This window comes from Salarias fasciatus (assembly GCF_902148845.1).
Source record: "Salarias fasciatus chromosome 23 unlocalized genomic scaffold, fSalaFa1.1 super_scaffold_20, whole genome shotgun sequence".
NCBI classification, from domain to species: domain Eukaryota; kingdom Metazoa; phylum Chordata; class Actinopteri; order Blenniiformes; family Blenniidae; genus Salarias; species Salarias fasciatus.
This window is the reverse complement of record NW_021941230.1, coordinates 9,124,569-9,151,339: the sequence shown is the minus strand read 5'-3', so window position 1 is coordinate 9,151,339 and position 26,771 is coordinate 9,124,569. Positions and strand designations below refer to the sequence as shown.

The window sequence follows — 26,771 nt, the reverse complement described above, 5'->3', positions numbered from 1 at the left end:
TTTATGTGTGGGACTCGGCTTACCTGGAAGGGACGGGGCCGTTCATGATGGACTCACTTCCAAGAACGAGACGGGAGACGTTCTGCTCAGTGCTTTAATGTGCCAACGTACAAAGAGATAAATGCTGATTACTGACATCTCTACAGTGGCATCTAAAACATGCCAACACACATGCGCATACACACACACACTCGATCTCACACACATCTCTGCCGTCACACACACACACACACACACCCTAAATCCCTATGCACATCATTAGACAGTGTTTTTCTCTCCAGCCTACTGGGAGACGATGCATAAAACAGAGCTGTCTCTGTTTATGAGCCTCTACGTTTTCATCAGTTAAATTAATAACCAAACAAATGCTAATAGCTACGAGTCAGACCTGGGAGAAAACATACGAGGAGGAGGAGGCAGCAGGGGTCAGGAGATCCAGGAGTTTCCCCCACAGAAAGGACGCCGAGGGGCCCGACGGAAATAACCCCGTCCACATGGCGCCATGGCGACGGGATTCATTAAAGAGAAGAAATCAAAGCATGTGGGTCATTTTTCCCCACTGCTACAAACATATTTGCATTGTCATTTAGCATCAGAGGCTCCTAATGATGACTGATGTAGCGCTCCTAATTAAAAAATAATTCTAGTAGGCAGCACAATCTACTTGTGGAGTGCCTTTTTTTTTGACATTTTGCACATTTTAAAATGTATAATTATCACTTTGAATCGGAGATGCACTGCAGTTCTGATGTAGTTATATGTGAAATGACAATGTAAGTCGACATTTTCTGCTAATTCCAATGGTCTGATTTGCTACGTGGCATTCACAGTGGAGACCAGTGCATATTCACTTTGAGAGTGCAAAATCAAAACATATAAAAAGCGTTGCACTGAGCTTTAGGTTTGACGCACAGTGCTGGTCAGTATCCTTGTAAGTTTTAGCCCAGGTCTGTTCCGGTGTTAGTGCCTACGGTTCCGCTACGCCACCAAAGCACGGCCACATTTCTAGGTAGCAAAAAAAAAAAAAAAAAAAAAACACCCTCGCTACGAAATGATCAAACCACAGTAAATACAGCATGGAGCGCACGGCAGTTCCAGCTCCTTCCCACTGTTTCAAAGGTCTGCCTGTGTGTCGGAGCGAACCTGCTGACTTTCATTAGATTAGACGGCGATCGAGTCAGATTGAGGGTTTTCCATTAGCTGATGAGCTCCCGACTCCATCCTATAATACACACTGTGAATTTACATTATGAGGCTGGTAAGTAAAGTGGCGTCACTCTTTGCTGCATCCTAAATCCTTTGAGATTCCAGTCCCACGTTTATGGTCCATTCATTCAACAGTTCAGATGCGTCGTAATTTCATACATGTTTTTGTTGTTGTTGTTTTTTTGGCCAGATACGGTACAGTGCGGTTATTTGACTGACAGAACAGAATAGTTAAAGCTTTCTGAAGACATCTGGTGATATTTTTTGCCTATTTCAAGACATTCCTAATGTTAGGCAGGGAAGTAATATGGATTTAAATTGATTTTTTTTTTTCCATATAAATAACAATAATCCGTGTTTTTAAGATTGACTTGAATAGGTCCCTTAGTTTGGGAAACATTCGCGCACATCTCAGTGATATTGAAATCTGTTCAGAAAACAGAACAGGCGAATCTAATGTCCCTCTTTGTGAGTGTTGGTGGCCCACAGAGCTCCAGAACCCAGGATTTGGAACGATGAAACATTTACAAAGCCAAAACCGTCTTGTTTGTCTCCGTGCTCGCTGACTCGACAGAAAAAAAAAAAAAAAAAAAAAAAAAAAGCAGGTCGGAGGGTGAATGACGGGAGGGAGACAGAGAAGAGCTTCGTCACCCGAATCTGAAGTGTAAAATCTCATTTAAATGTCGAACGTTATGCATCAGATCCAGGGAAATCCTCCAAATACTGATTGGAGACGAGCCCTCGGGGTGGGGAATCAGCACAAATAGATAAACACTGATTAAGTCAGCCTCTTGAGACGTGAAAACAGCAATAATCAGATCATCTCCTCTGTGAGATATTGAAAGCGTCGACAGATTATACAACCCAATTTCTGTCTATAAGCAGCACAGTTTTTTTTTTTGTTTTATTAATTGTGACATTCAGTTCTGGCTGATATTGACATTTCTCTCCCTGAACCAACAGATGTGTGCCAGCCAGGCTTGTTTTCCATCCAAAAACCTCTCAGTGTGGGCGCAGCGCTGATCTCTGACATTTACTGTAGACAAAGAGGCGGCTAATGAAACGTGGCCCGAACTTATCAGCAGACGCCGCCTGCGAAAAAAAATCTGCTTCAGTGGCTCTGTTTACATGCACACAGTGCCGCACTTGTCACTGTGATCGCTCACGACTTTGTCTTTTTTAATAAAAACTGCATTATTTCTGATGATCGCAGCTGGAACTTTTACCACATGCCAATTTTTCTAATGCAAAAACGTTAACCAAATTCTTGCTGCATTTGATAACCGAGCTTGAAACTGCTCATTTTAAACCCTTTTGTCCGTGATGTATTCGCATTACGATTAAACTTCATCAGCACTGCGCCAGAGTTGGTTCAGAGAATTGCTTTTTCGGCATCCATCAGGGTTCTGAGGGCAGCGTTCATCACGTTAACGCTGCAGGTTTAATTTTAACACGACCCAAATGAAAATGGAGGCTCGTGAAACAATAACCTGAATGCGGGCACTATGGAGTACCTCAGGGTTCAATGTTTGGTCCCCAGACTTTTATCTCTGAAAGTTTTTAACCAGGAAAAGAGGCTGCGGTTTTCATGGCTACAATATGAACTCCACAAGGATCACAGTTGATGCATGATGGCGAGCTAATAGGAATTCGGCTGATTTACGAAAGAATACATGATCGGTTTGAAAAAGGCAAGGCGGTGATGGAAGGTAAACTTTCAGACAGACAGATTTAAAATGTGTCGTAAGTAGTAACTGATTAGATCGGTATGATGTGTGCTTGATGTTAAAGCCAGGAGCTTGACTTCAATATGTTCCGGCAGAGGTACATCTGGGTACCGGTGCCCTGCTGCTGAACCTGCCCGTCTCCGCATGAGTTGACCCGGAATGAAAAAAAGCTGTGCGCGCATAAAAGCATTCAAAGCAGAAATCCCACTGCCGCTGTGCATGTAAACGTGGCCACTGCGAGGCTGCGGCGGTCTGCGGCGTGCGGGGCGGACGCTCGCATCCACACAGGACGATGATGATGACGACGCAGCGAAGCGGGGAAGTGGAGGTCGGGAGGATGCCTCGACTGTCACGCTGCTCGATGGGCAATCGAAATTTAGCAGGACCCCTCAGAGGCGGCTGAGCGGCGTCCGTCTCACACCTCCGACCGCGGCTAATCAATCACGACAGCTGCATGTGCGCACCCTGTGGGTTGCCGCAGCAACAGACACGTGGGTCGATAACAGAATATTGAGTAGGTGTCTTGATTTCACTCTTGGCGTCCCCCGCGAGAGGAATCTATCCGTCTTAAGGAAAGTTATGAGGTGCGACCGGAACGTCGGATCTGAATCCTCGTCCTTGTGGAAGTTCGAGAGCTTCGAACAACTACGGAAAACAAACGGCGCTGCTGTTAATGAAGCAGTGGTGGCGGTGGCGATGTAGCTGTGGACCGGGGACAAGGATCTGGAAAACAATCACCCCGAGGGTTTGTACAGGTGAAGATACACGTGCCTCTGCATGTGCATGCATGTAGAAGTCTCCCAGTCGGACGGCCCGTTTTCCCGGCGACGGCGTTGATCGCTGGAGTTTGTCGCAACACGGTAACGGCAGTTCGGGATGGAGGCTCTGTCATCTCAGATCTCCTCCGTGCCTTCTTACTGCAGGCTCATCGGTTCTCAAAAGACTGCGTCACAATTCGGTCAGACCCCCCCCCCCCCCCGCCCCCCATCCCCCAGCGGTCAGTCCCAGGTGACGCTCGGGCCGTCACATCAAATACAAATCAGGCCCGGCGCTCGCTTGTCCTTCAAAACCGAGGCAGGAAAAGTCAACCGCCGGCCACCGGAGTCTGTTCTGAGGAATGGAGCGTTGAACCAACACCCCGTCCCTCCCTGTCCCCCCCACCCACCCCCGCCGCCGCTGGCCCGTTCACCTCCCCGACGCGCCCGCCGCACGAATCTCGGCTAGTAGTACTCCTCGTAGTTCTTGGGGTTGAGGCAGTACAGGATCCCCCCGCCGAAGGAGAAGATGGTGCCCCCCCAGGCCAGGCCGTACCCCCAGTTGAACTCGTGGTAGATCCTCAGGTTGATGCTCTCGATGAACTTGATGGGGTAGAGGACCAGGCTGCAGGCCTGCAGGACAACTGGAGGAGACAAGCGGACGTTACTGACAGGACAGGGCTAACTTTTCAGAGCATCCTCATTCTGTGCAGGACTAGTTAGAGACTTTGTGTGGGGGGGGGGGGGGGGGGGGGGGGGGGGGGTAAAGGAATGTCTGGTGTTTTAGGGTGGTATATTTACAGGCCGGTCCCCCTGCTGAGATCTTCAGCGACGTTACCATCGGCCTCTTGGAGCGTCTTCAAGCTGTTTCCAGACTCGGCGTTAAAGACGAGGCTGCTGCTGCTGCTGCTGCTCACACAGCAACCGGTCCAAACTTCCACTCCTCGCTGGCTTCCGAAAAAAAAGTTTCTCATCACTTTGCTGATGAGTTTGGCACCGGTTTAAAGTCTCAGTGTGAGGCTTTGTGAGGCCGATGGAGTCGGGATGAAAAGTGCGGGCATTTTCCGCAGATGGTCCTTTTTATGACGCCGCGTCACGATTATCGACCCTCCATCGATCTGAACCTCTTGCTCTCTGTCCGTTTGAGGCCAGCCAGCATTTATTTGGAGGAGTCACAAGTCACTGCGCTCCTCTACTTCTTGACCTGGGCGCCATTTATCTCCTGCAAGGCTCCGGCGGTCTGCCGAAACATCGCAGCAGCAGCAGCAGAAAGAGGAACCGGGAGACCAGCCTGCAGCTGAAACACAGTTTTATCATCAAGATCTTCTGTCATTTAGCTGGAATAAGCAGCACCTTCAGCAGAGCAGAACCAGGAGCTTGAGTTTGTGCTCAAGTTAAAAAAAAAAAAGAAAAAGAAGACTGTCGACTGAGGAATTTGCTTTGGGGGTTTGGCTTCAGTCTCTCAAAATCTGAAGGAATTCAACATTAAAGCCTCGATGTCATGAAACTGAAAACAACTGGAGACAGAAATGTGAGAAAATCTGCACATTTACAGCAGCTTGCACTTGGAATTGAACTGAATTGGACATTATTAATGTTTTTTTGTTTTTTTTTTTCCGGTGAAGTATTATGAGTTTAGAGTTGGAGGGATTCGCTCTCTGACACATCCAGGGGACCGCCCCGCGCCTTCAGCGGCGCCGTTTCCGACTCCTTTAGTTCATTTAGCGCGTTTTAGACAAACGAGATCAGTCGAGATCAATCAAGCTCGATCGGATGAAGAAGGAACGAAGAGAGAGGGCGCCATGGCGGGGCAGGGAGGAGGGACTCAAGGAGCGAGGATGAAAAGGGTCACAGAAAACAGGGTGATTTTAGAGAGAGATGAAGGGATGAGGGCGGGCGGGGAGATGAAGAGAGAGCGAGAGAGAGAGAGATGTAAAAAATGGGGGTGGATGGCAGCAGAACAAAGGGGAAGGCATCAATCGTTATTCCCTCAAAGGGAATTCATCTTGTGGGAGCATAAACAAGCCCTGGCACTTTCCTGGAAAAAGGGAAAAAAAAAACAAAACAAAAAAAAAAAAAACCCCAACAGAATTAAAAAAAAAAAAAGGCAGAATGCATAATGTCCAAAAAACATGCAAATATGACGAGAAGACAGATGGTGTGGAAAAACAAGCCTTAAAGAGGTGGATAGGAGCTGTGATCTGTGTCGTTCTGAGGGAGAGCCTTGAACGCTCCAGAGACGCCTCACCGAGGAAACCTTCAGAGATCCGTATTTCCATCTCCAAAAACGATAGAATCCAGCAGGACGTTTGACGGATATTCATCATGGTACGCTGCCACTAGGGGGCGCAACGCTGGGAAAATGTTGGATTCCAGCTCAGACGAATAATTTTGGTTGGACTGGTCAGGCGCCCTATAAACATATATGTAAAAATATAAAGGAAAAAAACCGCCATTTTCCAGTTCAGATGTCTTGAGAAAAGCTGTGAAACGCTGAAGAATCCGGCCTCACTTCGAGCAGGAGACGTCAGCTCGGCTGAGGCCAAACAGAGAAAAGCTTCTCTTCGGCGCCAGTGTGCACGACGACTGTCTGAGGGGCGGTGGGGGGGGGGGAGTCAACTGTCAATCCAGACATTATGAGAGTGCTTAATTCAAATCCTTTGATGATGAATTTCCACCCTTCATGCCTGCTTTGAAATAATTTGTCATCGCAAAAAAATAAAGTCTTCCAGTTCGGCACTGCGGCTTCTTCTTACTGTCAGTTTAAGAAGATTTCCACTCATTTCTGCAGACTGCAAAAAATTTTAACATTTTATGCTTTTTTTTTTTCTTAAATGCAATTTTCCAATTATTTCTGGAGGTGAGGAAATGCGGAAAGTTGGTGGTTGTCCAAGCTGAGATTAGGGACAAGCCGGAGGAAATTAAACGGACAGGCATGACACGGGGCTCCCGCCCTGCTGGGCCCCAATCATAAAAAATAGGATTTTCTCTAAATGAGTTTGAGATAGAGAAGAATTGTGCACGAGTGTGTGTGTGTGTGTGTGTGTGTGTGTGTGTGTGTGTGTGTGTGTGTGTGTGTGCACTCTCTTTAATAAGTCAGTCAGGTTTATCATTTGAATGCACGTCAGTTTTCAGTGTGATTACACTCCAGCCTTCCTGCTACCTCCTCTAAATTGGCTAATTAGCTCATCTTATTGTGTGTGTGTGTGTTTGGTGCACGGTGCGCGTGTGACCTTCGACCTTGGACTGCGTGTGTGTGCGTGCGTGTGGGTTATTAACCTGCGGCGAAGAGCATGAGGGCGACGGGCGCGTAGAACCGCCGCCTCGTGCCGATGCACACGGCCACCAGGGCGACCAGGAAGGACATCAGCACCAGGGCCCCGCCCCCTAGCAACAGGGCCAGCGTAGCAACCTGCCAGTCTGGGAGAGAGGAAGACAAGAAGGACAGGGAGAGTGTGTGTGTGAGAAAACACAACCGGGGCACAAAGTCACTGGAGAAGGAAGGGAAGAAGTTAGAGAAGAGGAAGAAGATGAAAATGAGGAAGGTGGAAGATGAAGATGGGGAAAAATGAGGAGGAAAAAACAAAGGAGGAAGAAAAGAGGGATGAGGATGAAGAGGGGAGAGGGGAACAGTGGTACAAGGACGTAGAGGGCAGCATGAAAAGACAGGCGAGCCGAGCGCAGGGTGGGGTAAGGCGAGGGCGTTAAGGGGGGGGGGGGGGGGAGTCAGAGAGGAGCCGAGAGCGAAAGTCATAAAGAGCGAGAGAGAGAGAGAGAGAGAGAGAGAGCACTTAGTCTACCTGAGCTGACAAAAAGCCTTGGCTAAAAAGCTTTGCTGGCATGCCATCAAAAAAGAAAAAAGAAAAAAGAAAAGAAAAAACTGCTCACGTTTCTATACAGGGAGCATCCTGCACTGAACAACCACACACACACACACACACACACACACACATATAGAGACACACCCTTCCACAATTAAAAACACCACAAATCATATTTCGCTCCCACACAGGGACGCTGGGATGCATCAGGACGTGGATTCAGAAGCTGCTTTCGCTTGGTCCCGGAGGCTGCCTGAGGTGAGGAGCAGACACACACACACACACACACACACACACACACACACACACACACACACACACACACACACACACACACACACACACACACACACACACACACCGAGAGGAGCTGCTGCTGCCGCCGCCCTGAGCAGCGATCGATCGCAGGCCCAGACGCCGTCTCGCTCGCCAGCTCACGGCTAAAAACTGCTGTGTGTGTCGCACATACGCAAGTTCCAGCGGTCGAAGCCGAAACGTTCCACCGCCCGGCTGGATACATTCAAGTTTACACACACGCCTCAGTCAAACCAGGAACTTTTAACCACAAAGTGAAAAATATAGTTTTCCTCAGTTTTCCTAAAATTAATCTTCACAATAAAGCTCTGCTGGTATTTCCTCATGTGAAGAAGGTTGCGATAGAACTTAGACAGTCCCAGCGTTTTATATGTCTGATTCCAGTATTTAACATCTAATAAAGACTGATCTGATCGTCGGTAAAAGGAAAATAGTGGCCTAGCCTAGCATTAATATGGAACCACTCTACATTCCCAGCATGCCTTGTTTCTTGAGATTTCTTTACATGAATTTATGGCGAAAAATGGATAAATATGTTTATCAATGTCATTAAAAGAAATCAGGACCGTAAAACAGGCTTTCAAAGAGTGTCAAGATTCTAAAAATCAACTGTTAATGTTATTTTTTGTTGTTTTGTTTTGTTTTTTTTCAATGCAGAAGGATTCCAAAAGCTGTCTTAAAGGTGCTGTGGGCAGGATTTTGCTAGTCAGTGCTAATTTTTCTGTGTTTTCTTTGGATTAAATGTTAGAGTATCCATTGATAATCCTTTAGGAGTGTAGCATAATTGCACTACCGCGAGGGCGCAGTGTTTCCATCTGTCTCTGTTCTGAGCTGAAAAGGAATCTCGACAGCTCCAGGTATCTTTGACCAATCAGAAGAGCCCCTGAGGCTCTTTACCGTGATTGGTCGAGGGACGTTCGTCGCATTTTCTTGTGGGAGGGGCTTAACTTGCGTAAGGGCGTGATGTCAGAGAAAACAGGACATGATTGGCTGTGCTGGGTTTCAAATCGCCATCTTAGATGGGTCAAATGCGGAATCCTGCCTACAGCACCTTTAAATATTTTTCTGAAAATTCCTGAGAAAGGCCAACGTACAGCACGGAGACAGATTCGCCAAATCAAACCCGCTGTGTGGTCCATCGCTGAGCAGTGAGGAGGTTTACGTTAACTTAGCACTTTCGGTCTTGGGATGTACGAGGCTCCAAATACAGGATTCACCTGAGGAACCTTGGAAAAGGTGATCTGTGAGTGACACCAACTCATTGGTTCTCTGACCTGTTCCCAGAGCTTTCCCTTCTTTTCACGAAGGGAGCGCCGAAGGTGTTGAGTGGATCTGTTGGCTTCTCGTAACGTCGCTCTGACAGGAGAGCGTCATCTGTCAAAAACCTAACATCTGAGAACAAAGTGGACTCAAAATGCTTGACGCGGCCACACACACTCCGACAAACATCTCCTGGGAAGATTTCCTGCAGAACAAATCCCATCAGCGTGACTCCCTACATGAAGAGCCTCGCCATTTGTTCCAGAGTGTGTTGTGATCCTCCTCAGGTAAACCTCGGGGAAAAAAAACAACTATAACTGTGTCCGTTCTCTGGAATGTGAGTCTCACGGAGGTTAATGGTGAGAATTTGCAACTACAAACACGTACAGGCTGAACTGGACACGGGAATGTCTTGTGGACGGCCCCCGACAGCTGTAACAAGATGGGAGGAATGGATTTCTCGTTCTCAACGCGATTTCCCTTTTTTCCATGCTGGTGTGACAGGAGACACACATTCCTACACACACACACACACACACACACGCTGTTATTTAGTCCATCTGGATGCTGATGGGGAAAAAAAGAGAGCGATTGTGACCATCTTCTCTAACCTGTTATTCTACCTGTCTGCCGTCTCGCTGTGATCAGACGTGACGCCGTCAGATCGGGCCGGCGCTCGAAAAAAAAAAAAACCTATTTCTGTACGACGGCGCTAATCCTGGAAGTGCTGTATTACAAAATAGATCCATAAATAAATAAAATAATCTGTGCACCTTGAGGACATCCTCAGGATCTTAAAAGGGAAAACTTCAAACTTGAAAGTCCTGGAGAAAACATCAAGGAAAATGTAGCTGTCGGTGGAGATGCAGCGTCGATGCACTGCAGCTGGCTATAAAGGCGCAGCGATTTGGGTTTGAGAGTTTTTTTTTCTTTTTTTTTTTTTTCCTTCTTTTTTCCCGGGCTACGTGAGTGGTGTCACTGCGAGTGACTCCTGAATTTACTGCTCCGGCGCGGCAAAAAAGCTCATGAAAGATGGATGGTGGAGCAGAGCGATAAGGAAAGATGAGAGATTTAGAGGCGGAGGGAGGCAGAGATGGAGATGGAGGTGAAAGATGAGACGCAGGGGTGGACGGTGGGGAGGCGGCGAGGGAGGAAATTAAAGATGAGGGGGGGGGGGGAGAAAGCGAGGAGGAACCGAAACAGCAAGTGGGACATGAGTTTAAATATACATGGAACAGGGAAAAGTGAGACCGGATAAAACTGTCTTTTTCAAAGACATCTGGACCAAATTCTCCTTGATCGGATGTGAAACATGGCCCGAGGCAACACAGGTAAACACACAAATACAAAATAACACACAAAACCCACAATTTATATCCTTTTCTTTTAGTCTGGTCATCAAAAGTGCATGAGACCGCATGAGCTTTAACACGCCTAAAAGTAGTCTTTTCTCCTCAAATCGACGGTATTATCCAGACTTTATGCGACGGCTGAGTGGGTCATCTTCCAAAAGGTATGCGGTTTGATCCCCCATCTTGCCTTCTCCGTGTGTTGAAGTGCCATTGAGCAAGACACTGACGCCCCCTGGCTGAACCCAGCAGTGTGCCAGCATGTTGCGTGTCAGCTAGTTGTGCGAAGCGGATCGTATTTTGATTCATATGTTCGCATGTTGAGATTATTCAAGTGGTAAAAAGTGAAATATAAGCGAAAGTTCATTCATCATTTAAAATGTTAGATATAAGATAAGGATGTTCCCGTTAGCTGAATGAATTTTTCAATAAATAAAGGAAGAAAGTAGTGAGGAAAAACACGATAAGATCATGTCCTCCTCCATGATCAACACCTCCTCCATCCTTATATTTGATTCCTTTGGCTTAAATCTGCCATATTTGACTTCTTTCGGGATGTAAAGAATAGTTAGACCTGCAAAGAAAAAGAAAAAAAAAAAAAAAAAAAAAAAAAGCAGTACGATAAATAAAAACTATTATTCATGCGCTCTCTTTCTGCGACGGACCACCCGGCAATTTCCCGCTCTGACACACACACAAAACGGGAGACTTAACTGTAAAACCCTCTTTCTCTGTTTTATCTTTCACACACACACAGTACGCAAAGCATCAAACAAACACACACATACACACACACACACACACACACACACGCACACGAAAACAACTGTAGGATTTCTCTCCTCACCACAGGCCCCCAGCTTGACGTGTGGAACTTGCAAATTATCAGTTTCTCTCTCTCTGTCTCTCTCTCTCTCTCTCTCTCTCTCACACACACACACACACACACACACACACACACACACACACACTGCTGTACTGTGACTGTTGGCCATGTGACAGGATTACCGCACCGCGCTGTCGCATTCTCCCCTCTTTACTGTGAAAGCCGCTGGAGCCGTCACGCTGATCGACTGACTCTGGGTCTCTGCATCCCAAACGCCAGCCAAACAAGTGTCCAATCAAGAGCTCTCTCTCTTTCACACACACACACACACACACACACACACAGGGAAAGGTTGACGCGATGGATAAACAGGAAGGGCTCTTAAAAAAACCTCTGCATCTTGTTTTGACACAAAAAAAGTGTTTTAGTGTCACTCAGGTTCAGTTCAGTGTAAAGTGTGTTTCGCTGCTGGGCCGAGGGGATCATGGGAGACATTTCTCTTCAGGTCTTTATCTAAGAAAAGCTGCTAATTCTTCAATCGTCCCAGCGGTCATTGTCTCTGGTTTAAAATCCACTCTCCGGGAGCAGATGTGTGTAAACGGCTCCAGTACAGAGCTGTGAATAAAGGTCTTGATTTAAAGCCTCCAGAGCGGCGCCTGCAGTTCTTTAAAACTGTATTTCCAGCAGGAACGATAGCTTCTGTTTTAAAAAATAACGCAGCACTTGGTGTATTAAGATTAACTCTTCACAGGTAGAAAAAATCCACTCTGGATGTGGCGGCGCTGCTTTAAAAGACACTTATCTGATGCTGTTGGGCTTTAATCACCAGACGGGGGGGGGGGCCAACGTGTTACTCCCCACGGAGAAGGGGGATGAAAATGTATCTGAAGGGTCTTATCTCTAGAAATGCACCTTCTGAAGGTAGGTTTTTATCAGAACGACACAGAGCAAAAATTCAACCGTTCCACAGTGACACACTTTCACCAATTCAGTCGAGAAAACGGAAAAAAAAAAAACATCCTTAAAGGTAGAAATGTGTCGCGAGTGGTGATCCTCAGGCCAGCTGATTTTAATTTTTGTGAATGAATAGTAAAAAGCGATCAACTCTTCTCTGATGTGTATAATCATCTTTTACCTTTCTTTACAGGATGCAGAAACACACACCCCTTTCCGTACACACTGCTTAATCTCATGAAAGGTGGAATTCAAGCGAACATGCGGGTTTAACGAGCGCAGCAGCAGAATCGGGAGTAAATTCACCTGATTTTCAATAAACGGTGTGTTGGGAAGCCGCCACCGGAGGAATAACTGTCTTTAAGTCATTGATATCCGTGGATGATTAAATGATTTATTTGAACGTGGGCTTGTGATGCGCCGCCACATGCTGCTCCTGCTGCTGCGATACTGTAAACGCTTTGAGGGAGGCCGGATTTGCATCTGCCAATTGGATCGTGACTGTTTCAGCACATGCACATGTTTTTTTTTTTTTTTTTTTCACAATCGTGCCCCCCAAGAGTGCAGCTCCTCTGGGCGAGCCAGGCTCGGTTATTCCCCCATCTGTCTGTCTGTCTGCCTGCCAGAGACGCGAACGCCACGTCGTTTCCCCACTCCTCCTGCAGCCACTACAAACAGAACGGGAGTCTCTGGGGTGGAGGTGGAGGTGGAGGGGGGTAGGGGGTGGGGGGGCTCATTGAAAAGGTTGACCCCGGAGAAAATGGAGAAGAGAAAGAGAGACGGTGGAAGGTGGCCGGTGAAATTACAAAAGGGGAAATGATTAACATTAGAAATGTAAGAGTGAAGCCCTCGGGGAGGAGCGAGGGATCGGAGGAGGGAAGGCGTGGGGGGGGCGCACAGACTGAACAAAAAGAAGGAGAGAAGGGGAGGAAATTGAGAAAAAAGACGATTCATCTGAGCGCGCGCATGATAAAGGTCGGAAGGCGAGGACGGGATCGATGTGGCTGATGGAGAAGGATGAGGAGCCGCCGAGGCCAGGAGGAAACGCGTCTGGAGGGTATTCAGGTCTTCGCTGGCGGCTGAGCGCGAGCCACATCTGGAGCCGCAAACACCAGCGAATGTAGGTCAGAACGCAACCGATCTGGCTTCTGGTTAACCGGCACTTAAGACCCTGGATTGATGACAACAGAAATCAGAAAATGGGTCCATCTCAGTGAGCTCAGGAAGTCTCCCAAGGTCAGCTCAATGACAAACAACCGGAAAGACCGTCCTGAAGTGAAAAAGTAGCGAATAAAATTCAAAGAAAACATCAATTTATCAATATAACAAGCCCAAGACGCGAGATCAAGTAGTTTTCTCACTTTTTTGTTATGTTGTGGAAATGGAGCAGTGAGCTCTGGAAGTTTTTTCTCAAGGTCGGCTAAATGAAGCCACTGATGGCAGAAGGTTGTTCATTTCCATGTAAATTGAAAGTAAATCAAAACAATCTCCACCCTTTGATACACTGGCAGTAAAATAGTGCATCCAGGGTTCTGCTACCCTCAAATTTATAACCAAATTCATAACCACTTCAGTGACATTATTCTGAAGGAATTCAATATGATGGAGAGTCTGGAAGTTTGAGAATTCCAGGGGAAAATGTGGCTTTTGTCTCTTTTAGCCAGGAAGGTACTCAAGGTCGGCTGAATGACAAAACACACTGGTAGTAACACTTAAGTTTTCATGAATTCCAGCATGAAGAGTGAATCGAGAGCTCGGCGGCGTGACGCACTTCCACTGATCCACAGGGAGTGAATTAAACCACACCATCGCGAGGCGGGGAGGGTCGCAACAAGAAACAACTCGCAGCCGGTTAGAATCAAGGAGACGTCAGTTAAGTTTCCACGAGTCTCTTCAAGGTCAACCGAATGACAAAGCTGCCTCTTGTTTGTGGATTTCTGCATCGAGGGTGAAACGTGAGGCGAGGGAAAAAAAAAAAAAAAAAGAGGATAACAAGATGAGAGGGTGGAGGAGGAGAAGAAGAGGAGGAAGTTCGTCTGACAGGAGGATGTGAGGAGCAGAGAGAGGAGTGACCGTGAGGCAGAGAGAGAAGAAAGAGGAGGAGAGACGCCTGGCTTCCAGGTGAAACTTCTAAAGGTTCAAAAAAAAAAAAAACCTTTCAGAAAAGTGTCAAATCCGTGTGTGTATGTGTGTGTGTGGAAGTGTGTGTGACTGACAGGTAGAAGTTGCTGCGATATCTGCCTTTAAGGCAATACACCCACTATCATTTTAGGCTTTTTTTTTTCTTTTTCTTTTTTCTTTTTTTTTTTTATCTGGCGTCGTGTCCCATTTGCCGACTGTTACAGAATTCAAATGCGGGGTTTCTGCTCGGAGCTGATCCTTTTTCCACAGACTGGAGCTGGTTTGCTGTCACACAGCTTACTGTCACGCAAAAAAAAAAAAAAAAAAAAAAAAAATTATTCACACATGACAAGGCGTTTGTCAAAAAGTCACAAACACATAAAGTAAAGCTACAACTTCACGGCAAAACTCGTCTCTTTCATTCTTGACACTTTGTTATATCGTTCGAGACTTTAAGGCCTGTAAATCCTCTCATAGGTTTTGATGTCAAAGTGTGAAAAACATAAAGCAGACTGAGGTGTAAAACCACACTCTTTTTGAATAATCCAAAAGTGTAATAATTTTTCCTTTTTTCATAACATGAGTTGAATGGGATTAGCTGTTGTCTCAAGTAATCAGAATAACTAAGATGAATAAATGTGAAAGTTCAGAATAAGCAGTGGAGTTGACGTCTGGCGGGTGATGAGTTCTGAAACAGCGGCAAGGAAAAACCTGCACAGACTGTTATATGGAACATAGAGAGGTTGAAGATTGGTGGTTGTGGAGTTTGTAACAGTCTGTATGTGAAAAAATGAAAGAAAGAGTCGGGTGTAGCCATAACAGTAGATATTTAAACTGCTCGACTGGTTTTTGAAATGGCCATTAAAAAGGATTGTTTTGATTGAGAAGTAGTTTATTTGTTTGAAGCCATAATTGTTTGGAAGTTACGATGAAGAAAATGCTGAATATCAGGAATATTATATTTAAAACTGCATATAACTGTATCATCCGCATCAAGTTGAAATTTGCAGTCTGTCCAGGTGAGAGGAAGAGCTTTGATAAAGATTGAGAATAAAAGAGGCTCAAGTGGAGAACCCTGAGGCACTCCTCTACCTGTGGTTTGAAAATCAGTAATGGCTGGAAACATAGTGCTGATGCTGATGGAGATATGTATTTTCTAATATCAGACCGAAATGGAGACAGACGATTGTTGATGGAAAGATAATCAGATAGTTTGTTTATACACAATTTTCTTGAAAACTTTGACAACGTTGATAATTGATATTGGTCTATCGATGTTGTGAGGCTCTACGTCAACTTTACAAGCAGTCAATCATAAAAGGCAAAAGTTTCAGTATTTGATAGAAAGTGTCAATAACATCTTGGGATCATGTTGATGTGGGTCAGAGAAAATGGCATATGACAGGACAGACCCTCCGCAGGTCACCAGATCTTCAGAGAGTCTGACCAAAACCAAGTCACGGCACTTCAACTACAGCCAATTCACAACCACGTGCCGTCCGTTGGAGGTCTGACCATGACATGCTGCTTTCTGCCACTTTCCGGTGATCCAATGATCGAATCAGCTCATTTCAGGGATTTCACGGATTTCCTTGTCCGGAGACGAGTTCTCTGGACCCAAAGAGCCTCCAGTCAGCATCGAGTTTTCACCGGAGCACAGACTGTTTAGATGACACCCACACACAAGTCCAGACAGACGCAAATGAGCTGCAGCTCAGCTGATTACGGATTCACACCATGAAGAAATAAGAAACTTCTCCAAATTGACCTGTTAATCACTCCCCAGGTTCAAAGACTCCCACCCTCTGGAGCATCCGTATTCCCGTCTCTCAAGCAGCAGTGCCTTTGTGTTGTGTATGAGCTGAAAAGGTGTAAGAGTATTTCCCAACGGCAATCGGTTCAGTTTTGCACGACGACGAGAAAAAGATCATCACTATAGAGGAGTAAGACGAGCTAAATTACCAGAAACTGTGCTGCGACGAGCCGAGACAGTTGGCACGAACAGGGAGTGATTTATTTTTAAAGATCAATGTGTGTGCGTCGGGACGACACACACAGGCACAGGCACACACACACACACACACACACACACACACACACACACACACACACACACACTGCTGCGAGAGACTTCTAATTAGAGAGGCTTGGTCTGGAGTGTGTGTAGGTATGTGTGAGAAGCAGTGAAGGAAGAGAAAGGACTGCAGAAAGTTATGGTCACAAAGTGTGTCAGCGAGCGCGGGTGCGTGTGCATGCGTGTGTGTGCGTGTGTGTGCTTTTTCAATGTCCTGGGAGGGAGGGAGGGAGGGAGGGAGGGAGGGAGCGGAGATGCAACAACAGAGAAATCAGAGTGTGACATGAAATATTCAGCTGGGTTTCAGAGGAGAATGTCCAGAAATAGGTCAGCTCAACATGGTAGGCCCTCCGACACACACACACACACACACACACACACACACACACACACACACACACACACACACACACACACAGACCAGACACACTAATTTACACACTGACAAGCAGACACTTGGGCTCCCCTACTATCACACAGTTCAATATGAGCTCAAATTACACACACATGAAAACAATTATGACCCCCCCCCATAGAGATAACATCCATCAATCAATAGATCAATCCATCCATAGCAAGATCGGCTCAAATGCTCCCTCAAAACCCAGGGTGCGTTTTCCCAGACAACAAAGGAGAAAGAGGAAGCTATCGACTGAAACTAAGTGAAAACGTGAGCCGCTCCTTGTTTTTCTTCCTGTGGAGCCCACACCCTCTCTGCACCGCCGCCGTCCTCCGGCAGCGCTCAGAATTCATCAGTCGGAGGTAAATGGCAACACCCCAGAGAGTCGGTGCTCTTTTATCCAGCGTGAGGACTGGGCCTGCTCTGCAAAGTTATAAATCACGACGGAGGCTGTTGCATCTGATTAAAGGGAAGCTGAAGACTAGGTGTGGATTTTACAGTTTAGATTTTAAGTAAATTAAATGTGAAATGGGACAAAACAACTGCCCTGATGTCAAATCACTGGCAGATAGCTACACCTTTCATCTTGCAGTACAAATTTGCACCACATGATGGTGTAGTGAGGCACAGTTGATCTAACTGCAGCTTTGTTGTTGTCCAGCGATAAATGAAAACTTAACACACGTTTATCGTTATCGGGATGCCCTGCATAGTGGAAATATCGAAAAGATTGATAAATTATGTTTCCATGCGCTGTGCGTTAATGCTCTGCAAATTCGAAAAATATAGAGGAAAAGTGCAATTAACTGTGAGGAAGTGCTGTGAAGTAGTGGGAAATCCAGCACTGCTATTTGGAGGAACAAACCTCAAAGCACAAAGACAATAACATCGTCTGCATAAGTGTTTGTACTCAGGGTAACAACTAATACTGTATAAATGAACAGTACATAGAGATATAATTTTGTTCTATATATTTAGCTAATATATATAAATATATAAAGCTAATATATTGTGTAAAGGACTGAAGAGTAACATTAATACGTCATGGTATGCGTTAAAAGTGAAGGTTTTTTCCATAAGCGGGCAAATATTATGGTAGATAAAAGTGGAAAAGGTTAATGAGTAAAGATCTAGACTACTGGCAGTTTCTAACATAAATCCTGGAAATCCTGCATTATATCTATTTTTTTCTGTAAATAGGAAAAACAGCTGATGAAATCACTAAAATCATGCGATTAGTTGAAACAGAATGTTATCTGTTAGCAGCTCTGATTGTTTCCTACCTGGTGAAGATGGAAAAAATGAGTAAAAATAACCAAAAACAACAAACTGCTTCTGTTCTGAAACTTCCCCAAACAGAAGAAAAAAGAAAAACAAAGCTCAACCATTCCTGGTGCAAATTAAAGGGCAAGAAAAAGAGCAATGGAGCGTGGAATAAGAAATCTCAAAAATATGATATTATTATATTAGATTTCTAAACAAGATCTCATGTTTACCTCGTTATTATTACCCCCCACCAGCAGACTAGTGCAGGTAACACCTGTGACAGTTAAACAACCCTCCTAACCAATCCCTCCTGATGCTGCAGCCTGATCCTGATCTGGCGGAGTCACAGGTGAGCTTTGTTCTGGTTGGATGGACATGATGAGGAGCCACGGGGCTCTGAGATTGCCCTTCCGGAGGCGATGGAGCATGTCTTCATCAGCACCGTCAGTCTCAGCCGCTCTTTTGTTCCCTGAAACGGGATGTTTGGAGTGTCGGACACCCCCCCCCCCCCCCCCCGCCCCCGTACCTGAGCCCAGCGTGCTGCTGCACTGCCAGTTCTCCGTGCTCGCCGGCTTCCAGCAGGACTCCCACAGGGACAGGTAGTACTGGTCGTCGGCGGTCACCCACGCCGGGCTCATCACGGCTCCCACGTCCAGGCAGAGCGCCAGGAAGACGCACACCAGCCCCACCAGCTTGAGCGGCGTCAGCGGGGAGCTGCGCGCAGACTCCTCCGTCTCCGTGACAGCAGAGGACATGGCGAGCCGGGGGGAGAAGGGGAATGGAAGGGAAGGGACGGGAAAGGAAAGGGAGGGGGGGGGGGGCGGCTTGCCGGGCAGAATCCCTGTCTGGGTGACGGAGTTTCCAGCCTCTGTTGCTTCCCGCTGGCGATGGAGGAGCCGCCGCCGCCGCCTGCTCTGCGCGCTGCACGGACGCTGCGCCTGTGGCACCGCCGCCGCCGCCGCCGCGCACCGGAGACCTCCGCCGCTCACTGACGTCAAAGAGAGAGAGAGAGAGAGAGAGAGAGAGAGAGAGGGAGAGACACACACTCGTCTCCTCCTTGAATCCACTCCCTCGCCTCTTCTTTAACCACACTTCAGCCAGCTGGCGGCGTCACATTCATTTCCCTCCAGCAGCAAAACGTGTCAATATTGTTCACTCATTATAGATCGGATCACTCAGCTCTGCTTTATTCAAATTAAAAACAGCTACAGTCGAACCGAAGTGTTGAAAATAAACAGATAAAAAATGATTAAAATGGAAATAATAGAAACAGCAGCACTGGATCCTATGAAGCTGTGTTATGCTGACCAAAAGCGTACATTTAGTTACAAGTTACTTTCATTAATTTAATTGCTTTGGGCATTTTGTAGGTGAGTTCAATTTTAGCTACTGTTTCCTGGTTTACCGAATCAACAGCTTGTTTGTTTTGGGTAGTTTCGTCAAGTATTTTAGGCGATTTGCAGATTGTGTTGTGCATTTTACCAAGAAATCAGCACGAAATGGTCACAATTTCTCAACTGTGCACATTTTGTTGAATTCGCAGAGATGTAAAATCATGTTAAGATTGATTTTTTTGCAACCTATGGTGTCAAATCTTTTGGTTCAGCGGTCAACATATGCCACAATTTAAACACAACTGATCAGATAAATTATTGGAGAAAAACATACCACTTCCAAATAAGTATGGGGATAAGCTGGAGCAACTTGGGAGGGAACTGTTATTGTGTGTCTGTTATGCTGATGAGAAGAATCCGGAGAAGCAGGGGGGAGGCAGAGGTGAGCCGGTTCACGGAGTCAGGGGACATCCGTGTGTTTATTTAAGCGGAAAGAAAGGAGAGCCGGAGAGGCTGATGGAGAGGAGAGATGGCCTTGTTTACTCTCCACGAGGGCAATAATGAGTGGTGATGAGAGGCAGCATGGGGGGGGGGAGGAGGCAGGGAGATAGAGGTGAACGGAGTCCTGAAGAATCAACACTACCAACTCCGTTTCACTTAAAATCACACAGGTACACAATGGAGGCAGTTACACATATTGAAAGCATGTTCCGCAAGATTAAATTCACCGGGACGTTTTTTTAATCTTTGCCTCGCGTGTCCCCCTGGCTGACGGATGGTTGGAGGGATAACAAGCGCGGCCGACAAATTGTATTTACGTTCTTTATGAGGCGACGGATCCTGTTTGTGCAGGATGGAAACGAAGTGTGGTCTTCTGCTGATTGAAGCAAGATTGGGAAAAAAAAAAAGGAGAGCGGAAAACCTCCAGGGACTCTCAAAATGAAGTTTTCATTATAATTTACATACAGTCCATCAAATCTTAAAGTCCCTGAGCTCAGAAAAAAATGCTGACTTCTAAGGTTTTTCTTCTCCTTTTTTTAAACCTAAGACAGAACAACTGCACAGCGGGGAGGCAATAACCGAATAAGAAAGAATATTAAAATGAGGTGAATATTTGAAATGAATTCCTTTTCTCTATAGAAAACCCTGAAAGAAGTCCAGTGCGGTGAAGGTCTCCCAGCAGTCTAAAACTAAAGCAGCTTCACTAGAAAATGGTCCACTGAAGCATGTATTTCTGAATTTGTGGCTTTCAAATCATGAGCTCTTGCTCCTACTTTGCCCCGTTTGCTGGTTTTTTTCTTTGGTATTTCTGATTTTTGCATTTGTACCTTATTCGGTGTCTCGTTGGATTCATCTGCTGGTCTTTTTTTTCTTCACATTACAACTCAAGCGTCTGTTTGCTTGCAACATTTAGATCTGCCTCCTCACTCCTGATGGATAATGAGAATTTAAAAAAAAAAAAAAACCTCCTTTTTCTGCTGAACGCCAGATGCTTTATGTGAGCCTGAACCCTAAACGCATCGCCACATTACCTTACCCCGAGTGACGAAATATTTACCATCTGTTGCGGCTGAAACTGGATGTGCTTTTGTCGATTTCTGCTGCGGCGTTTAGGGGGGAAATTTACAGGGAAGAGAGGAATTCAGCAGAGGATTGTGTGAAGAAACATCTGGATGCAAGAGTGACCACTGTGGAGCTTCCCCGACAAGCGCCCACGGTAAAAACGACACGTGGAGAAGAAGGGGGATCCGATCCACAGGCAGAGGGAGCTCCTTCCTGTTAGCATGACGCACCGTAACAATGTGAGTTTACTGCCCGTGAGTGTTGTCTGATCATTATTGCCACTTTAATGACCCGTTGTTAACGGACCAGATGGCTGTCTTGATGGTGCAGCGGGGTAATAAATGACCCCAGCATCAAAATGACGGCGCGGATCGCAGAAACGCTAACACGCTTTGGAATTTTTCAAAACTTTCGTCCCGCTGTCCCGAGCTAAACTCGTTTTTCTTCATTAGATCACCATGAAGGCGTTGCGAGCTGCAGATGGTCTCCACTCGCAGCGTTTTGCTGATGTGTTCAAATTTCAGGACCAGATGGGGAAAAACAGAAGCAGGGAGTAGAAAAAAACTCGTCCCTCCTCCTGCAGGTTACCTGCACTCTCCGGCGCCCGGAGCCCGGCTTCTCCCGCGGAGCCGCTCGGGGGTAAACAGCGGACAGATTGTTGTCACACCTGGCCGCGTCCGGGTCTGAGCGCAGGTGAGTGTGTGATTGTGTGGAGGCTTTAAGTAGTAAATCTTCCGTGAGTCAATAAAGGTGAAAAAAGGGGCAGCGAACAATGAACTGCGCAGCCCTGCATCGACGGATACACAGAAGGATCAACGTTCCAGCTATTCAGGTTATTCACACATCTGAAAAATGTGCTACTGAAAATAAAGCTACATTTATTAGGTTTGCTGCGTAATCGAAACTTTTATGCTGAAACCTTTTATTAAGGCTGATTTTTTTTTTAAGGTTGAAAACAAACTTGAAATCGTGAATGTGTGAAGGCCAAATAGGCAAGTTTAAAAACTTCTTTGAAGAAAGATGAAGAAATGGGGAAAAAAAAACTTGTAAGGATGGCAGAGCCCTTTTATCTAAGTGAAAAACCAGAAACGTGAGAAGCAAAAATTCACTCTTGGAAGTGTCTTTCTTTGTTTTTGAACAGTTTAAAGCAGATTCAGGAAGAGTTGTCAGCACAGAAAAGTAACTAAGCATCTTAGAAATATCAATAAAGTCATTATTGGCTCACTTTTTTCTGAGGCTTTAACACTACAGGAAGACGTTCCCCCCACCCCCCATTAGATCGTTTCAGTTTCCAAAACAAGGTCAGAAAAATGACAAAATCCCCTGCAAAGTTTATTAGCTCATTAGCATATTTCATATCCTGCTGCCGAGTCGGCGGCTCCGTATCTGTCTCCATCTGCAGCCACAGGTGCGGCAGGGTTTACCGGGGACAGCGAACGCAACACGCCGACGCACGTAAACATCGTTCGGCAAACACACGAGCAAGAGAGAGAGAGAGAGAGAGGCCATCACTCAGGCCTGCGAGGCTACACACACACACACACACACACACACACACACACACGCACAGCTACATGTCACCCACACTCCAATCTGTCAGCGCATCAAAGACACACAACTTCCAGCAGCACGACAAACACATGCTCGCTGTCCTTCACACACAAGTGCCGCTCTGTCAAACACCGGGGTGTACACAGAACCATCATGCCCACAATCATCAGTGGCATGAAATATGTAACACACACACACACACACACACACGCTTCTGTGTGCCAGAGCTCAATTGTCAGGCAGTAAAAGAGGAGAAGAAGATGAAAGCAGGGTTGAGCTGCTTGTTCTTTCTCCTCGTCTCCACTGTCATGTTCACCAGAGGGAGTTTTGATAGGTGTGTGTGTATGTGTGTGTGTGTGTGTGTGTGCGCGCGCTCACACACACACACACACACACACACAGACGCGCGCGTGCACACGGCATTTGGTGAAGAAGTGCCGCAGCAATAATTAGATTTCACTTCAAAGAAGCAGCCAGTAGTTTCAGTTCAGAAACAGAACTCGGGGCCTGATTGGCTCGTCAAACTTTCAGGTGAGGGACTGAGAGCTTCTCTCTGCCGCTCCACTGCGGGCTGAATATCAGTCCGGATCGCTTCAAGGAGTTTGCGTGTCCTCCTCGCGCATCTTCAGGTGAATTGACGACTGTGAAAATGTATGCGTCGTCCTGCGCAGAAGCAGCTCATTCAGCCTCACAGATTGCTCAGTTTTCATTGGAGGATTGATGTCTCGATTCCCAAATTGAACGTTGATAACTTGTGGCGACTTGATATTTGTCAAACCGGAGTTGTTGGAGCTCGAGTGGCGATAATAAATTAACACAGGCGCGTCTTTGTGTGCTTGCGTTGTGCATGAGACAAGCTAATATTTACTGCCAATCTACACACACGCAGACGCAGACGCACACACACACACACACACACACACACACACACACTCTTCTCCCGGCAGCCTGTCAAATAAGCGTGTGTGCGTTTCAGGGAGAAGCGGCCCCCTGCTTAATTACTGCCGTGCTAATTGAATCCCAGTGTGAGTGATGTATGGGGATCGGACTCGCTGCGACAGAATGAAAATGAAACAGTATTAAGCAGCCGAGTTAGATAATCCATTTAGGAATGTCTGGGAAACGGGAAGGATTAGTTGATGCAGCGCCATATGGCTCGCCTGTCAGGAGGCGTCAAAGTTGTTTGAAATCTAAAATGTTTTCATCCTCGGCCGCTCGCTCTCCGCCGTAATCCTCGCATCTCCCAACGTCTCGCTAAACGAACCCCTCCGCCTCGCCGTTGTTCCTCAGGTGAGGCCGATTTTGCAGTTTACTGGAGCTTTTACAAGGCGAACCCAAAGGAGAGAAACCCTTACAAAAAAACAAATCCAATCCAACTGTTGCTAGAACTCTGATTCTTCATTTTCTGCCTAAAACTTTCTAAATTATCAAACTTTAAAACACGTCTTGTTTGATAGCTTATAATTTGTCCGCCTTTGTGATCTTGCTTCCACTTAAAACACAAATTTTCCAAACGGTTTCCTTTGATTCCTTCTGGAAACGGCCAGAACCCGGGTACGATGGAGCTGAAGACGAAGCAGGTGTTTGATTTAGAAGGATGCAAAAAGTGATGTTTATACTCCTCTCATTTAGTCCGATATGAATAAAATATGAGCTTGAAGAGAGAAACAGTTTGCTTGTGAGTTTACTGAAAGGTTTCAGGATTCAACCCTACTCATTAAAGTACTCAGAAAGTGGAAAATAATTAGAAAAAAAAACCTAAAATCCAGTCATGATATAAACATCATTGTATATTTGTTTACTATTAATTAACTAATTGAAGCTTTTTTTATATCAATAAATTCAGTTAGCTGCGAGGCTTGGCCCTCTTTTCTGCCTCAGGTACTGGACAACTATGGATTCCGCATAAAACCAAAGAGCATTTGCAGGTAATTGGCTCAAAGCATGACTGAAATCGCAAGTTCTTCTGTTAAAAAAAGAGAATTCGTGCCGCTATTATGCAAATGCGTAAAACGGTAAATGCGGTTGTTGCTATTTATGTGACGCTCCGGCGGAAGACGGATGCTAAGTGCTTGTGAAACCTGAGCGTTATTCCAGTGCCTTGCGACTCCGCCGTCTCCCTTGCATTATCGACGCAGGTGAAAAGAGCGACGGCCGCTCTCAAGGAAGCCTGGCGGGAGATAAACTTTCCAACACATCATCGATCCTGCGCGCTCTAAAACAATCGCACAAGAGTTGTTCAGGTAAAAAAAAAAAAAAAAAAAAAAAAGAACGCCCAAAGCGTGATCTGGCCACTCCACTCCAATGTAAGGCGAGCACAGGAACGTATTTTCTGTTTTTGTGGCCGGTTGAAACACAAAACGAGACGTACCTCTGCGATCACACAGCTGGGAGTGCAGAGAGCCGTTCCACTGGATGAAAAGGAAGAGGCAACGAACACGACTGAATTCTGACCAGCCGATCGGTGTGCATTTTCATGCGTCTCGTTGGATTCAGTCAGTGATCAATCCCATCGTACTTTGCACGTCGTAAACGGTTTGTGCCATTCAGTCGAATTAGGACACTGTTTTAATCGGATTTGAGTTTAATCTGATTACTCCTCGCGGCTGAGGCCGACTGCGTCGAGATGCCGCAGTTGGCGACACGCTGGCGGTGAGTTTGAGTCAACATGTAAAGAAACGGCACGATCAATGGCAGACTTTTTTTCTTCTTTGAAACAGGTCTCTGTCTAGGTCTCTGAGTGAAAGTGAATTTAATTATAGTGGTTTACATGGATACAAAAGACATTTTGTCGAATACTTTTGATTCATTTTTTGATAAAAATGCTGTAAATTCAGGGGTGCCCTGTGACGTCTGAGCAGAAATGTATAAATGACACCGAGCGTCTAAAAGCCGCACATCTCGCATCGTGAGCATTAATACTTCGGTCTGTGTCTGTCAGGATCAACAATTTATCACCATGCTTCTCTGCTTTCTGGCAGGAATCCACTTTCTCACCGAGAGCTGGGGTGAGAAGATCGTAAATCTCTCTCAGCCTCACTCTGGAGATACGAATGCTTCAGGCGCCAGTTTGAGTAGGAGCGCGACGACTCCACCCAGGGATTCTGGGATAATACCCAGAGTTTTACTTCTTGAAATCCGGTGGGCTTACGCCGGGCCTGTTGAACAAAGCCGCAGATCTGCCGCAAACATATTGTGGATTGTTGGTGCGGAGCTCGACAGGAGCCGGTGAAATGCCTCGACATGACAGTGCGGCTGTCGAGCGGCAGCGCCGACGGACTGCGGCGGGGGAGTTCGGCCCTGGGAGCGCCGTCTCGCCTGGAGGTCGGCCGATCCGCTTTGCTCGGCTCGGGCCCGGCGCGTCGGCGCTTTGGCGGCTCCTCGTTAATGATTTCATTATCGCCGGCCCGACTTCGGCGCGATCTCCCGTCCGCCGCGAGGCAGGCGGCACAAACAGACACGCCGCCAATTACTGCCGGGCTTGGCTCATCTGTTGCCGTGGCAACGCTCCGGCGGAGGCAGGCGAGCGGGCCGGGGAAGCTCATCTCTGCAGGTAATGTATGGACGGAAATCAACAACACCGAAAAAAACAGTCGCACACACCTTCTCTTTACTTCTCTTCGTGACGGGAAGCACAACACGCAGCCCCCCCCCCCCCCCCCCCCCCCCCAACCTGCAGCCCTCCTTTTACCGTCGACTCCCTTCCTTTTCTGCTCCTTTGCGCCACGTTTCTCACGTTTCCCCATCCATCTCCCTCCTCTCCACCCCGCCTCCCGTCCCATCCTCGCCTCCTTCCTCCGTTCTTACCCCGGCAGGCTGCAGATGGTGCTTAATGGACGCATAACTGAGCGTAACTGCCTCGTGAATAATTCCACAGGCACAAGGTGAGCCGTAGGACAGCTCCACATTGTCGAAACGCTCGCACACGCACTCACACACACACACACACACACTAACACATGTGCGACTTTCTTCTTTTTTATCTCCACAGTTAATATTTTATTTACACCCGACTCTTATGACGGGGTGCTGCAGTGATACAGCCATTTGGTTTTTCTATTATATTTGCTTCTTTGAGATTGTTCCCACAGGATCTTGTGCGCATGAAAACACACCAAAGACTTGGAGACATCAGATATAAACACACAGCATGAACCTAAAGTGTTAGATAACATAGAACGGTCCTAATATGCGTATTTTGTCTTGCTGGAGAACGAATCTTCACCTCTTCTCATGCAGGCCGCACGGC

General features: G+C 46.5%; 1 protein-coding gene and 1 long non-coding RNA gene across 2 annotated transcripts; both read right to left on the bottom strand.

Moving 5' to 3' along the window:
- Positions 1-1,899: 1,899 nt before the first annotated feature.
- LOC115384121 (uncharacterized) lies at positions 1,900-26,414 on the bottom strand. The gene is made up of 3 exons (XR_003930801.1): positions 26,404-26,414; positions 24,408-24,414; positions 1,900-2,798 (listed from the first exon to the last, which is right to left on the bottom strand). It is a non-coding gene; the product is annotated as an uncharacterized LOC115384121 (long non-coding RNA).
- On the bottom strand, positions 4,124-18,870 carry LOC115384120 (transmembrane protein 47-like). Its single transcript, XM_030086451.1, has 3 exons — positions 18,601-18,870; positions 6,968-7,108; positions 4,124-4,332 (listed from the first exon to the last, which is right to left on the bottom strand). Exons 1-3 carry the CDS (start codon positions 18,827-18,829, stop codon positions 4,154-4,156), a joined length of 549 nt encoding a protein of 182 aa, XP_029942311.1. The 5' UTR covers positions 18,830-18,870; the 3' UTR covers positions 4,124-4,153.
- Positions 26,415-26,771: the final 357 nt, after the last annotated feature.